Here is a 16217-nt window from a genome sequence, read left to right as displayed (position 1 = left end):
ATATGGGAAGATATGCATAGGTTAGCAGCAGCAGCAGCATAGGTTATAGGCAAACGACTATGCTATTTTATATGAAGTTTGAGCATATGTGGGTTTTGGTGTCCTTGGGAGTTCTAGAATCATCCCCTGTGGATCCTGAGTGATGAAAAATGACTATGCTGATTCAGGTAAGATATAATTGAGAACAGGCTGTGGGATATACAGGAAAAGATTGATTTCAAGAAATATTTAGAAGGGAAAATATGTAGGTTTTTGTGGCTGATCAGCTGAGTCAGAGGAAGGCCTCAGGATTAAGTTCCTGAGTTTCTGGTTGTGACAGTTTGGAGAAGGAGTAATAAATAATCCTTGTGGTGTCATTATCAGTTGGCCAGATGAATTGATGGAGGTAAGGTAAAACAGGAAGGAACAGGTTTGGAGGATAAAATGACATTCAGTTTTAAAATATGTTGAATTCAAGATGCCAGTTAAAAATCTCATTCTTAGTGCTTGCTAGGCAAACTCAGTAGGCAATTTGATGATGACTGGTAGCTTAATACAGAGCCTTGGACTGCTGCATTTAGCTGTGAGGGTGTGTGAGCTACTTTCCTTCTATGTTGTCTTCAGAAGTGTATCATTAACACAACTGGATAGCTTGGGAGGAACCGTAAAAAGACTTTGTGGGTGTGGTGTGTATGATAATGGATGTTTGTAGCTATATTTCTCATCACTCAGAAGAAAACTCAGATATTTTAGAACTAAGAAGGACTTTCTCAGGTCACCTAATTTTAGCTATATCATTTTAGAATTTCTGAGTACTTTGTTACTATTTCTGCTGGCTGTTTCCTCCTCTAACTCCTTTCACTTACTCCTGTTTTCCCACTTTTGTTTTTGTTGTTTCTTTGTTTTTTTCACTTTTGCATCCCTTTCTTTGTAGCTTATGCCTTATAAAGGTACTGCTTAACTGACTAGAGACATTAAAAGAGGTTTCCAGCTTCCCCTGTAGGGAAGAACTCTGGGGCCAAGGCTTCAGTGATCTCTGAATATAGCAGCCACAACTATTCTTGGTTTTTTGCACCTAGAGAAAAGCTTCATAGGTTCCTCCTGGAGCTCTGTGTCATAAACACTTCTCTTAAACTTTGCTTTAGGAACTGCAACCATGAGTGAAGAAACTATAGATGGAACAAATGGATGCAGCAAAGTACGGACTGGTACTCAGAATGAAGCAGCATTGCTTGCTTTGATGGAAAAGACTGGATACAACATGGTTCAAGAAAATGGGCAGAGGAAGTTTGGTGGTCCACCTCCAGGTGTGGATTTTTTTATGTTCAAAAAATTGGATGTTTAATGCAGTCATTTACATTAGATATATATCTCCACAAGTATCCCAACAAATAGCTCTTTCCTTGAAACCACTTTAAGACCTCAGCAGTCATGTTTACTGTTGTGAAGGAAAAGAGGTAGATTATATTTGTTATGCGTGTCTTTCCCTGAACATTCTACTGTTGATTTAAGTAGCAGTTAAGAAATAAGTCAGGATTAGGTCAGTGGGGAAAGTGGGCTCTAGCTATGAAAGGGGAGGGCATCTGGGGAGGAATCAGAAAGAGTAACAAGTAGAGGAGTGGTGTTTATACTAGATGCAAGCAGATTATTAGATATATTGTTTTGCCTTTCTACCAATAGCCAGTACAGTTTCCTTGCTCAAAACCCTCCAGTTAACTTTCTGTGAGACAGAATCGTAGCCTCTAACGGCAGTGACGGCTGCTTTGCCTGTCATTTAACTCCTCCCTCAAGTATGCTTTTCCCATACAGACCTGCTTGCTGTGTGGTGTTCTAATATAACTAATATAAAAAGCACTTGCTTTTCCTTTTTTCTGATATATTCTCAAGGCTCATTCCTCCATTTTATTCAGATCTCTGCTTAAACCTCACATGCTTAGAAAAGAGGTACCTGATTACCAAAAATATCAACCCTTCTGTGGCTTTATTTTGCTTCATAGCACTCACTACTCATTGTCTTCTTTTTCTATTGAATATCAGCTTCATGAAGGAAGGAGGCTTCTAGTTTGTTCATTTTTGTATCCCCATTATGTATAATAGTGCATGGCATATAGAAGGCTCACAGTAAACCTGTGGAATGAATTATTGAATAGTAAACATAAATACCTTATTAGAATTTGTCTATTTTTGTCTTTCAGGTTGGGAAGGTCCACCTCCGCCTCGAGGCTGTGAAGTTTTTGTAGGAAAAATACCTCGTGATATGTATGAAGATGAGTTAGTTCCTGTATTTGAAAGAGCTGGGAAAATATATGAATTTCGACTTATGATGGAATTTAGTGGTGAAAATCGAGGTTATGCTTTTGTGATGTATACTACAAAAGAAGAAGCCCAGTTAGCCATTAGAATTCTTAATAATTATGAAATTAGACCAGGGAAATTTATTGGTGTGTGTGTAAGCTTGGATAATTGCAGATTATTTATTGGAGCTATTCCAAAAGAAAAGAAGAAAGAAGAAATCTTGGATGAAATGAAGAAAGTTACAGAAGGAGTTGTAGATGTCATTGTTTACCCAAGTGCAACTGATAAGACCAAAAATCGTGGTTTTGCATTTGTGGAATATGAATCTCACAGAGCTGCTGCTATGGCTAGGAGAAAACTAATTCCAGGTAAATGTATCCTTTTTCAAAGGTTATTTTTCTATGTTAACCTTACTATACATTTGAAAAAATAGCAGTACCTCGTAGATCAACTTATGAAGATATGTAGTGCCCTTGAAGAGGAATAGAAATTAAGAAAGTAAAACAAATGATTCTAAAAGAATATGATCCTATAAAATGAGTCATTTATAACAGTTTACTGATTTACTGAATTATACAGTTTTGTTTAGCTGTTGTTTGATAAAAATAAAAAGGACAGTACCTAATCCTTCTAATAAAGGTCTGTCTTTGAATTGTATTTGTTCTTCTGACTCTCAAAATTAATTTCACTGTAAGTCTGTCTCAGTTCACCTTAGTAAAAACTTGTGTGAATAGGAAACTAATACTTTACCAAATACATTATATGTATTTGAGTTTCTGTTTCTTTGGAGAAACAGTTTTACTTATTTTTGATTTTGATTTATTTTAATTGTCTTCAAATTTATTTTTTTACAGGAACCTTCCAACTGTGGGGCCATACCATTCAGGTGGATTGGGCTGACCCAGAGAAAGAGGTTGATGAGGAAACTATGCAGAGAGTTAAAGTTCTCTATGTACGAAATTTAATGATCTCAACTACTGAGGAAACAATTAAAGCAGAATTCAATAAATTCAAACCTGGTTCAGTTGAGCGAGTAAAGAAACTTAGAGATTATGCTTTTGTTCACTTTTTCAACCGAGAAGATGCAGTGGCTGCCATGTCAGTAATGAATGGAAAATGCATTGATGGAGCAAGTATTGAGGTAACACTGGCAAAACCTGTAAATAAAGAAAACACTTGGAGACAGCATCTTAATGGTCAGATTAGCCCCAATTCTGAAAACCTGATTGTGTTTGCTAACAAAGAAGAGAGTCACCCCAAAATTCTAGGAAAGCCGCCAGCTCTTCCAGCTCGTCTCAATGGCCAGCATAGCCCAAGCCCCCCTGAAATTGAAAGATGCACTTACCCGTTTTTTCCTGGAACAAAGCTTACTCCAATTAGTATGTATTCTTTAAAGTCCAATCATTTCAATTCTGCAGTAATGCATTTGGATTATTACTGCAACAAAAATAATTGGGCACCACCAGAATATTATTTATATTCAACAACAAGTCAAGATGGGAAAGTACTCTTGGTATATAAAATCATTATTCCTGCTATTGCAAATGGATCCCAGAGTTACTTCATGCCAGACAAACTCTGTACTACGTTAGAAGATGCAAAGGAACTGGCAGCCCAGTTTACATTACTTCATTTGGGTAAGTTTATAAGTACTTTAAACAATAGAGTAGAATATGAAATTAGAAAGTATTGTTATAGATTATTCATAAATGTATTTTGTTTGAACTCAACATTAGTGGTGAGTATTTAACATAAATTTGTGAACTCATGCTAAATTTTATTGAGACTTCTGCTTGATCTTCCTATATTTAGCTTTTTATTTATTATTTACTGGGGGGAACATTTGGTTTTGATTTACTGAGAGTTCACTATCTTAATTTATCAATTTACTGTTTTTGTAGTGACTAATCTTCATTTGAAATAATTTCTTTATAAGTTGCAGTATTTATTACTTAAACCAGTTTATAAGAATGTTTCTACATCCTTGGTGAAGTCTACATGATAATCTTTTTTTGAGAGCAGGCTTAGGCTTAAAATCAGAAGCATTTCAGATGGGTCATGTGTAGACACAGTTTATGCTCACCAATCTGGAAATCTGTCATTATTAACTCATGAAAAACAAGAAGCATCATTAAGAGATGTTTATGACCATTCTCTTTATTTTTTTTTTTTTTTTTTTTTTTTTTTTTTTTTTTTTTTTTTAAATTTTATTTTATTTTTAAACTTTACATAATTGTATTAGTTTTGACAAATATCAAAATGAATCCACCACAGGTATACATGTAATTTCATGCTTTTAAAAAAGTTTCTCTAAAGCATTTGAGGGATAATTAAGACACGTTTTGGGCCATATGCTAACTAAATATTTGGCCTTGTGAAGAAAGAGATGTAATGTCACTCTGGTATCTGCCTTCTGCTGTTTTTACTGTTCTGTCTTAGTCTCTCTGGACTGTCCTTCCCTTGCACTAGTTTGTTTCATTTTTTAATGCAGTTGTAGATTTCAGTTGGTTATTACTTTGTGTTTAAAATAATATTTATTAGAAGAATACTGGCTTATTGAAAGTTACAATAGAATGGAAAGGTCTCCTACTAAGGATTATAATTGCTCTTGATTATAATTGTCAATCATAGCTTAAAATTTATTATATAGTTGTAGAATCATATTACTGAATATTGCATCTGTTTAAAATTTACATTCTCAAATTTGTTAAGGAGAGGAAATTAAAAAGGAAAATCATTGTTAAAGGGAGAATAATTTTTGTACCTCATTACAGACTTGCTTATGTATCATGGCCACTCCCATGGTATTACAAATATTTTTAGGAGATTCTTATTTGGAGGTGGAGTCAGAAGTTTAGGGCTGAAGGGAGGTTCCCTACAAGAAACTTTTCAGCAGTGTTCTCAAGTATTAGTTTGGAATTTGGAAATTTTACAGTCATCTAAGTTAAGTCTTAGATGTGATTTCAGTTAATGTACAAAACATTGGGTTGGCCAGAAAGTTTGAGTTTTTCTGTATGATGATACATATATGTGTGCTAAAGTCACTGCAGTCATGTCTGACTCTTTGCAACCCCATGGACTGTAGCCTACCAGGCTCCTCTGTCCATGGGATTCTCCAGGCAAGAATGCTGGAGTGGTTGCCATGTCCTCCTCCAGGGGATCTTCCCAACCCAGGGGATGAACCTGCATCTCTTATGTTTCCTGCATTGGCAGGCGGATGCTTTTACCACTAGTGCCACCTGGGAAGCCTGTATGATGATAGAGAAAAACTGAAACGACCTTTTTGGTCAACTCAATAGAATCCTTCAGTTTTTCTTTTAATAAAGACAGTCTGAGTTAAAGATAAAATTAGGTGGATAGCAAATGATTAACAGTGTTCTTAGAGAAAATGGATCAGATTATTCTTTCAAAGTGGAATGTTTGGCATTCAATTGCTGAGCAAGATACTTGTGCTTGAAACGTATTTTATTTCTATATCTGTTCATTTTCTTTACAAATTTAAATTTGCAAGATTCTTAAAACTTTTTTTTTAGTTTGTCATATTTTCTATTTAGACATAGTTGACCCATCTACTTGTAAATTCCATTATTAAGATGTTTTTCACTTGAGTCCTAGGGCCATAGTTAACTCCTGTTCACCTGTAGTTCCCAAAGACAACCCCTGTTGAGTTATAGTATTTCCAACTTGAATATGTTCATTAGGGATACAGTTAGTGTCAAGGAATGAAGTTCTTAGAGGGCACAGACAATTTGCTTTAGTCTTCTTTACAGATTTTATCAGCATATATCAAAACTGCTTATAATGAAAAATTGAACAGTTTCTGTTTTATTTTATTTTTCAGTTTCAGTTCATCATCAGAGACAAAAGCCAAGATCCAAATGCAAGCCAAATTTTGAATTTCATACACAAGGCTAGAGGCCTTGTCCATAGATAGTAGCACACAAACTGTGATTGACTAGAAATACGAATGAAGGCTGAGTTAAGAGGCAGCTAAGCAGGAAAAGAGAATTCAAGGAAGTGGAAGAATCAGAAATCAGAAGTCTAGAAATCTTTAATAAGAAAACAAACATCAGACCTTCAGAGGTCTTTAAAGTAGGCAGCTGGAAAGTGACACATTGCCACAAGGCAGGTTAGGAATAGGCTGAATACTGTTGGCAGTGCTTTGGCATGCTTGTTCCTTCTGTCACCATTGGGTCCTTTGGGCTTTAATGAGTTGTGCCTTTTTATGCGCGGTTTCCTTTAAATAAAGGTTGCAGAGTTTCACTGGGTGCCTCAGGGTTGAGATCAGTTGGTGATAGTGTTGTGTTTTTAGAGGGGAAGAGGTGCTGTGTTACTGATGTCCTGCATGTTTCAAGCATTAGATTGTTCCAAGATCTTGCGAGGTTGCTACTGGTTCCTGGAATTCCTCGAATGTGAGTGAAAGTGAAAGTCTCTCAGTCCTATCCGACTCTGTGACTCCATGGACTATACATATACAGTCCATGGAATTCTCTAGGCCAGACTACTGGAGTGGGTAGCCTTTCCCTTCTACAGGGTATCTTCCAAACCCAGGGATTGAACCCAGGTCTCCTGCATTGCAGGCAGATGCTTTACTATCTGAGCCACAAGGGAATCCCAAGAATATTGGAGTGGGTAGCCTATCCCTTCTCCAGTGGATCTTCCCAACCCAGGAACTGAACCGGGGTCTCCTGCATTGCAGGTGAATTCTTTACCAACTGAGCTATCAGGGAAGCCCCCTCAAATATAGTTCATTAAATATGAAATCATATTTTGGCTCTATTTTCTTGAAGAATTTGAATCTAATTTCCTAGGTAGTGAATTTAACTGCTATTAATATTTTAAGATGTTTTCTTTAGGTGTAGCATTTTATTTGCTTTGACACTCTTCTCTTTCAGTTTTGATGCTATTCTGATGCCATTAAATCTTACCTTAATGATCTTTGGCTGTTCTATGCTATATAAACAGTCATTTGCCTTTTTGTCTCAGCTCTTTAAGAGTGTGCTTTCACTATCCACATTTGTTTTAGCTTCACTATGCCTGTTTTTCAAGTCTGAAAAATAAAAGAGAAAAAAAATAGATTTCATTTAGTTAAATGATTATTGGTGTTGAGGGACATAGAAGTTTTTTCAAGGAAGAGCAGGCATTATTTAAGTACCAAATCAGAGTACTTCTGGTGACCATTTAGTGCTCTTACTAGAATCCAAAATATTCTTGTTGCATAGTAACATAAAATGAATTTTTAAAATATTCTGGGTTTTTTTTTGTTTCCATTTATAGTAAGCTTTATTTTAAGCAAGATAATTTACGAAAAGCTGGAAGCTGGGGTTCTTGCCAAAATTGAACCCTTATTATTATTATTTTTTACTTCAAAGATAGAGACTGTCTTCATCTTCAGGATGTCAGAGAGTAACTTCCCTGGGAACTCAGTACCCAACCAACAAGATAAGAAATTATCTGTCATTTGATTATTCAACATTAGGAAGCTGTAATAAATGGGATACTCAGTGGGTTTAAGGACTTCCCTGGTGGCTCAGCAGTAAGGAGTCTGCCTGCAATGCAGGAGATGCAGGTTCAGTCCCTAGGTTGGGAAGATCCCCTGGAGAAGAAAATGGCAACCCACTCCAGTATTTTTGCCTGGAAAATTCCAGGGACAGAAGAACCTGGCAGGCTACAGCCCATGAGGTTGCAAAGAATTGTACACGAATTAGCAACTAGACCACCACACCACCATCAGTGGGTTTAATGTGTAGAATACAGACTTGGGGGCTAGGAGATAGGTTCTATACTAAATATTTGATGTATGGAAACATCTCGGGTCATTCCATATCATATCTTTTTACATAGGCCTTTTCTGTCTCATAATTTTTATCTGTTTAATAATTGACCAGACTATCAGTGTGAATAATCCTGCTTTTCCTAAAACTTTGCCTCTGTCTTGAATCTTCCAATATTGCCATGGCTTTTCTCTGGAGTAGTCTTTGCTATTGAGGAGACAGAAATTGAGGAGATAAAGAAAAGTCCTAGTTTTGTAAGAAGAAAAGTCCTGGAGAATACTTACTGGAAGGAGGGAGGTAGCCTCAGTTAAATAATTTACTAACAAATAACTGTAGGCAAGACATTTCTCATTTCTGTGTGTGTTCATTCCTGATGCAAATGGTAGATTTTTACTTGAATGACACCTAAAACTCTTTAAAAAAAAGCAGGAGTGAAGAACCTGTCACAAACCAGCTTGTTTGTGACAGTGATTTAATTTTGTCTGAAATTTTGCACTATTGCTATGACTGATAAAATTTAATTAAAGAACAAGCTTTTTTGAATGCCTCTTTTGTGTGAATTGTACTTTACTAAGCAATCTGGACCTAAAGGTAAATAAAATACTATTCTGGCTCTTAAGGAGTCAGATCTGCTGAAGAAGGCAGAGGTGTGAACTCTACGCATAGTTACTTTGGGAACACAGAGATGTGCTTTGGTGATTTCAGTCAGATTTTTAGAATTAGAAATAGAAAATATGTGGACTTTAGTTAATGTAAATTTCATTAGTTCTATTTTTTGAAACTTTGTGGATATTTTCTTTCTTTTTTAGTACAGCTATGTTGATTGTGCTTGCTTTTGCTTTTTCTCTGTGCAAGCAATGTTTTTCTTAGATGAATCCATTTTGATTTGTGTGGACTATTTTATGTGAGAATGTTCATCTTTTTTTATATATTCTGTACTTTTTTCAGCGTTCATTTTGTGGCTGACCTGAATGTTGCTTCTCATATTTGACTTTGTAATGGCATACATCATCAGAATCTAGTTTTTTCTGGTCATTGAATGCTAAAATATTAAATATATATTCTAAGCATGTGGCCGTTGTATTTGCTATCCCTTTAATATCATTAAAAGATTAGGGGATTCGGTTTTTATTTCTGTTGTCACTTGTAACTTGGTTGAAAGTTATGAAATACAAGACACAGTAAGATGAAGAAATACTATTCTGAGAAGTTTTCATCTGAAAAATAATTGGTGCTATTTTTTATGAGCTATCATTATTTCCAGATTGATGGGCAGAAATTCAAAAATAAAATTTTAACTTAAAAAATTTGCCAATAAATTGCTTTGAAACAAAGAGAAACTTCTCTAGTTTTTTAAATTTAAGAAATTTTAGGAGAAATGGACGGAGGAGCTTGGTGGGCTACAGTCCATGGGGTCGCTGGGAATTGGACACGACTAAGCAACTTCACTTTCACTTTTCACTTTCATGCATTGGAGAAGGAGGTGGCAACCCACTCCAGTGTTCTTGCCTGGAGAATCCCAGGGACGGGGGAGCCTGGTGGGCTGCCGTCTATGGGGTCGCACAGAGTCGGACACGACTGAAGCGACTTAGCAGCAGCAGCAGCAAACTAAAAATAATATAATGTTTATAGTGAAATTTTAAAATTAACTAGAAAAATTGATACTTTTAGAAAGTTAATATTTTCTTTCCAGTTTTAATTATGGATCTAACTTTTATACTATTTCAAACTTATATTTTAAAGAACAAAAGTAATTTTCTGAATTTGCTTTAAAATTCACCTAGTTAAGTGGGATGATCACCAACATTTTATACATTAATATGTTTTCATATGACCAAGTGGTGAGATGAAAATTCCATTAACTCAACTATGTGTCTTTGGACCTCTGAGAGGGCCCCGTGTTTGTGAAAATGTGTTTTTATTCCTCTTGAAACCTAGTTTGTTTTTTTCCCCCCAGAAGATCATCATTTGATATTACTCATAATTTTTTTCTTACACTTGTTTTAACGGACCATAATTTTTACGAAGTTGCTGCTGTGAGAGAAGCTTAATAATGAGTAATCAAGTAAAAGAAGCTATAGTCTCAGCTGCCAACAAAATGTGACCATGAAATGATCCACCTTTGTGTACCTCAGTGCCTTCATCTCTAAAATATCAGGGTTTTACTTGGTGACTTCTAAGGAGGTCACCTCCCCCAAATTTATGGTTTTGTTTAAAATATGATAAAAACTCTGTAAAGAACCAAAAAACAATATTTGAGTTTTTCTTTTGCATACTGAGACAGAATTCAAATAGTTTAAAATTAAGAGCTGCTTTTGTCAGAATTAACCCTTTTCTCAGTTTAATGCTCCTTTTTTATATAATTCAAACTTATGTTTGTCTGCTTCACAGCAAAACAGATTTAGAAAACGAGTTACCTATTTCATTTTCATGATGACAAGTAATTGTTTTTTCTTTCCATGCATTTGTCAATTCATTATAATCAAAACCAAGATTTTATAAAACAACCTAATTACTTAGCAATTTGGAAATTGGTTTTTGTACCAGTGAATCTAGGAAATTAATGATGTATGTTAAAACATGTATGACCAGTATTTATTCCATAGTTATATTATTAGCTGACAAATTTGATCGTGTGATTTCATTTATTTTATACATTTATTTAGTCATGCTTGATCTTCTGTCCTACAGTTTCTTAGTATCTTTGGTTGATACATATCTAAAATTCTTTTTCTAATATACTAGTTTTAATAGTAGCTACTGCTTTTTAATTTATAAACTTAATGTATGATATTTAATATTTAAAAAACCTATGGTTTGTAAATTTTCTTCTAGTGTTAAAGGCCACAGTAAATTTTGCATATGTACATTCTTAGATGTCAGCAGCAACTCAAAATTTTACCACATTGTATCTCCTAAATATATTTTTCAATGTGGCTTTAAAAGAAATTTCAGTGTTGTGTTGATTTTTTTCTCTCCTCTAAGCTTTTAAACCCTCCGAAATAAGTAAGCTTTATACATGTTTTGGAGGGTTTAGAATAGTGAAACTGTGTAGAAGCTGCACTTTTGTGCCTTTATTTCTGCTTCCTACTTAATATTTAGTAGACAGTAATTACTGATGCTGTAAAATGAATGGACTAGTGAATAGGGAAGCTGTTTTGGAAAAATGGTTTTATTGTGATGAATTTATTCAAGTGATCATTTGTGATTTTAACCACTTTAAAACTGCTCAATGTCAGTTGCTTCCAGGCCTTTTGGTGAGGATTAAAGGTAGTACCTGATCTTACTAGTTAATTTCAGATATATTATCTATTCTAGAGCAATTCATCCTCTGTCATAGAGTGATACATATTCTATCCAAGACCTGATAGTGTGTTACCTCTAAGAAGAGTGTACTTGCCTCTGGAGAGTCAAAAAAAATGAAAAAAACCCTAATTTCCCAGGTGGTTAGAATCTCTAAATCACCAAAATGTTAATAACAACTTGGATTTTCTTTGCCCTTAAGTTTGAAATATTTGGTTAAAGGTCATATGTGGGCCTTTCCTTACAGCAAGTGACATGTAAGTTATAAAAATTATTTACAATAATTCATATTTTAAGAGAATCATTTATTTGGCTAACTGTATCTTTCTGCATTGCCTTTAGTAAATACAGTCTTACATACCACTGATAATGATTTCTACTATAAATGTATTTATAACTTCCAGTTAAAAAGCGTTATCAGAGTGTAATCATTAGAAAACATCAGTCCGCTCAATTATATTGCCTGATAATTTGATAAGTATACTCTAAGCTTCCTCATTTCTTACACGTTTAAACAGTGTAGCCTGATTTTTATACACAGAGTAATCAAGAGTAAATAAACTTGAATAAATAAAAATTTTAAACTTGAATATACAACTCGTTTCCTTTATACAATAGTTATCTATTGACCTTTACTTCATTTTTTCTTTCATGTTTTTGATTTTCCTTCGTTATATTTTCTAAGAATGTTATTTCTAGAGACGCTTTACTTTTTTTTTTTTTTGGTAATCCTCTTTTATAGGTGAATTGTTGTAAGACTGCAAGCCCATGAAATTAATTTTTCCTCTTATCTTCATTTCAGCATACATATTCCAGTCTGCTTGTTTACTGGGCAGATTAGGGAGTAAGCAAATTTGCAGCCCATGTGCCATAGTGTGTATGGCTTATTCCTTCTGTGGCTGTGTTAATTTTTGATCTAAAGGTGACCAAATATGTAGTTACAGATTTAGTAAAGTTCAATTTCACCCACTATCCAAAGTAGAGCCTTTCTGGGAAACCTTTTGTAAGCCAAATAGAATAAAGCAAAGAGGCTTAGGACACAGTCTTGCTAACAGAGGCACAGAGTAAACCAAGGTAGAGCACAAATGCTCACCCACACAGTTCAGAGCTCTTGACAGCTTGACGCTGAGACACTGTCATTCTGGGGGAAGGAGCTTGCCTTTGCTGGTCTGGATGTTTAGGCTGCATGCTGTCTTTATAGTGGAATTGCTACAGAATGAATGCTAAGCACTGTTTTTGCTTTCTGCCTTTTCTCATAGAGGAAAAATCCTCTTTGTATTTCTTTTGGTTAGCAAAAACAGATACCAATGTGTAATGTAAAGTGAACTTTCAAAAAATGGGGGATACCTTTATTGGATAACTTTGGGTATAGAATTTAAAACATTCCAAGTGAGCCATTATGATTCTTTGGAAAACAGGTTTAAATTGTATTCTGCACTATAAAGTTATAATCTTTACCAAAAGCAAAATAATTCAGAGTAATGTTTATTAATTTAAATGTCTCACTTGTGTGTTCAGGTGTCTACATCTGTTTCTTTGAGAGATCACAAATCAAGTTTCCTTGAGTGATTCATAGGTGTGAAATTTAGATATACCAACTATAGAAATAATGAAGATATCAGAGCACTGGAAAGTTACTTTTTTTCTCTTAACTAGAGGGAAAGGTGAGATACTGAGCAAAAATAGGATTACTTATTCTGTGAAAGCACTCTTAGCTTCTGAAGGGTATTTACAAATATGATGAGGTATCTGTGATTTGTTTTCCTTCTTTATTTCTTCTAAGTGTTTTCTATGATTTACTGATTTTAAGATTTTTAAGTGCTTGTATTGAAATGTATCTAGGGTAACTGTGACTCTAGGATATCTGCTCTTTTTACAGTTAACTTTCTTATGCACAGTGTATTTTTAAACCTTACTTTTCCTGATTTTTAAAAATCTTTGTACCTTATTTATTTTGGCTTATTGTGGTTTATGCTACAAGCAGGGACTGGCATATTAGTGAACATGACTTGAGGAGGAGGATTAACGGCCTTTTTCATCAGTCCTCTTAGGCCTTGGCGAGTATATTGATGTCAGCCAGTCTGATTTAAATTGGTAAATAAGGCAAATTTTATTGTCTTGAGATTTTGTCTGAATTTTTAGGCAATAATGATTTTTACTTTCAATTATTTTAGTCTGATGTTGTATTTTGAAAATTTTTATATGAAAAGAAAAATTTCTATAGCCAACTAGTAAATATTTATGTTTAGATTTATCAGTAATTTGAAACCAAGTAAACTGAGGTGTTGTTGCATTGTTTAATTATATTTATCCTAGGGTTCTTTAAATACATAGTTCATTAATTCAGGGAATTTATATAAATTCTAGAGCCCTGTTATAAAAATCTGACTTAGGAAAAGGATGGAAAGATGTTTAACTTCCCCTCAGCTCAGTTTCTGTTTGGGAGAGAGCGTGTTGTCTCATACTGATGGAGCAGCCTGACCCAAGTAGAATATTAATCTTACCTTTATCTTTTCTGTTTATTTTCTACTGGTATTGGGCTATCCACCATAGTCCCTGTCTCTCCCTGAAATATATGAGGTGGTTTATTAAAAATAGGTAAAGTATGAAAGGATTCAAATCTTAAAAATTGCAGGAATTAAGTCAATGGGAAATTACAAGTAGGAAAATAAAGCCAAGCAAAACTAAACAATATATTGTTTAGGAATGAAGGAATATATGGCAGAACTATAAAGGAAAGCCAGAGAATGGTTAACACTTAAAAATTAAGATCATAATTACTTTAAGGATTAAGAGGAGAGATTGAAAGTGATGCAAGAGATTTCGAAGGTATTGATGATTTTCTATTTCTAAACCTGTGTGATGAGTGCATGTTTTTATTTTTAAAATTATGTTGGCTGAACAAGGACCTACTGTAAAGCACAGGGAACTTTGCTTAATGTTATATAGCAATAAAAATTGTTTTTATGTATAGAATTTTCTAGGCAAGATTACTGGAGTGGGTTTACCATTTCTTATTTCAGGGGATCTTCCCGACCAGCATCTCTCGCGTCTCCTGCCACTGCACCACCTTGTTAACGTGAATGTTCATGCAGCAAATATTTATTGAACACTGTGCTCTCTGTGAAGTCCTGAGGGTCACTGTAGTGAATCACACACAGCTGCTGCCTTCATAGAATTCACATTCTATTGAGGGAGACAATTATTCAGTTACAGTTCTGATAAACACTATGGGGTGTTACGAGAAAATATAATTGGATGACCTGAGATGAGAGGGTCAGGAAATAGTACATTGCATTTTAGAATTACAGCAAAAGGAAGTTCAGTTCTTTAAATTTAGGATAACATACAGGCAACATTGAATATAAGAACATGGCACTCAGCTGAATTTCCTCAGTTCACATCCCAGCTTCATTACTTTCTTGGAAAAGTTACGTTTTTTTTTTTTTGAATATTCTTTTTTTTTTTTTAATTTTATTTTATTTTTAAACTTTACAGTATTGTATCAGTTTTGCCAAATATCGAAATGAATCCGCCACAGGTATACATGTGTTCCCCATCCTGAACCCTCCTCCCTCCTCCCTCCCCATACCATCCCTCTGGGTCGTCCCAGTGCACCAGCCTCAAGCATCCAGTATCATGCATCACTTTATCCTCTCTGTACTTGAGTTTCCTCATCTGAATGTTAAGAATATTTATCTCATAGAGTAATTATATGTATTAAATGAGTTAAAATTGTAAAGGGCCCACAGCAGTGCCTTTTATATTAAAATATACTGTATAAGTATTAAAAATCTTTATTCAGAAAACAGATCCAGGACAACAGATTTTCCAATCATGTATAATAATGAATTTTATTAGTAATAATAGTAGTTAAGATTCTTGGAGTGTTTACTGTATATTAGGTACTGTGCTAAATGCCTTTACATGATACTACATTATTTTGTAAACTCTTTGAGGTGCTATAGATATTATTTTTATGTCTTTTTATATAGATATTATTTTATTTTTATGTAGATAATATTATTTGTATAATAAATATTTATTATATTTTATGTCACCTTTTTTTAATAAGTGAAGAAACCAAGGCTTTAGTAGACTGAGTAATTTGTTCAGGATCCCCCAGTTGTCTAAGAAGTTGTGCTCTTAACTGCTCTTTTTTGTTGTTCCATCGCTCAGTTGTGTCCGACTCTTTGCAACCCCATGGACTGCAGCTTGCCAGGCTTCCCTGTCCTTCACTATCTCCTGGAGCTTGCTCAAACTCATGTCCACTGAGTCAGTGATGCCATCCAACCGTCTCATCCTCTGTTGCCCTTTTCTGCTCCTGCCCTCAGTCTTACCCAGCATCAGGGTCTTTTCCAGTCAGTTGGCTCTTAGCATCATGTGGCCAAAGTATTGAAGCTTCAGCTTCAGCGTCAATCCTTCTAATGAATATTCAGGGTTGATCTTTAGGATTGACTGGTTTGATCTCCTTGCTATCCAAGGGACTCTCAAGAGTCTTTTCCAGCACCACAGTTCAAAAGCATCAGCTCTCCAGCACTCAGCCTTCTTTATGGTCCAACTCTGACATTTCTATATGACTACTGCAAAAGCCATGGCTTTGACTATACAGACCTTCGTCAGCAAAGTGATGTCTCTGCTATTTAATATGCTGTCTGGGTTTGTCTTAACTACTGTTCTTATTTAACTACATGTTCCCAGTGAAAAACTGACCTTTGTGTAATGTTAAACATTTGATGACAGATCTGAATTTGGGGAAAATTATTGGCAAGTTAGTCTTCTAAAACTTAAAATATAGTGTAATGGGCTTTTGTATTTCATACTTTGCCTGCTTTTCAGAGACAGGTTTATCTTCCTAGTCCAACA

General features: G+C 34.8%; 1 protein-coding gene across 6 annotated transcripts in view; it reads left to right on the top strand.

Annotated features, from left to right (window-relative positions):
* Positions 1 to 16217, top strand: part of RBM46 (RNA binding motif protein 46) — a 58786-nt gene that overhangs the window by 12590 nt on the left and 29979 nt on the right. For 5 of the 6 annotated variants that reach the window (XM_005217439.5, XM_024977323.2, XM_024977324.2 and 2 more), the window contains exons 2-4: positions 1125 to 1286; positions 2175 to 2642; positions 3129 to 3911. In XM_005217439.5, the coding sequence (XP_005217496.1) occupies positions 1136 to 1286; positions 2175 to 2642; positions 3129 to 3911 (1402 nt within the window). In that variant the 5' untranslated portion in view covers positions 1125 to 1135. Of the gene's footprint in view, positions 1 to 1124; positions 1287 to 2174; positions 2643 to 3128; positions 3912 to 16217 lie in introns of those variants that run through there. The other variant, NM_001192719.2, reaches the window with a different exon arrangement.

The sequence above is a fragment of the Bos taurus genome, chromosome 17, assembly GCF_002263795.3.
Source record: "Bos taurus isolate L1 Dominette 01449 registration number 42190680 breed Hereford chromosome 17, ARS-UCD2.0, whole genome shotgun sequence".
NCBI lineage: Eukaryota > Metazoa > Chordata > Mammalia > Artiodactyla > Bovidae > Bos > Bos taurus.
Note: the sequence above shows the minus strand (reverse complement) of the source record. Positions and strands in the feature narration are given on the sequence as shown.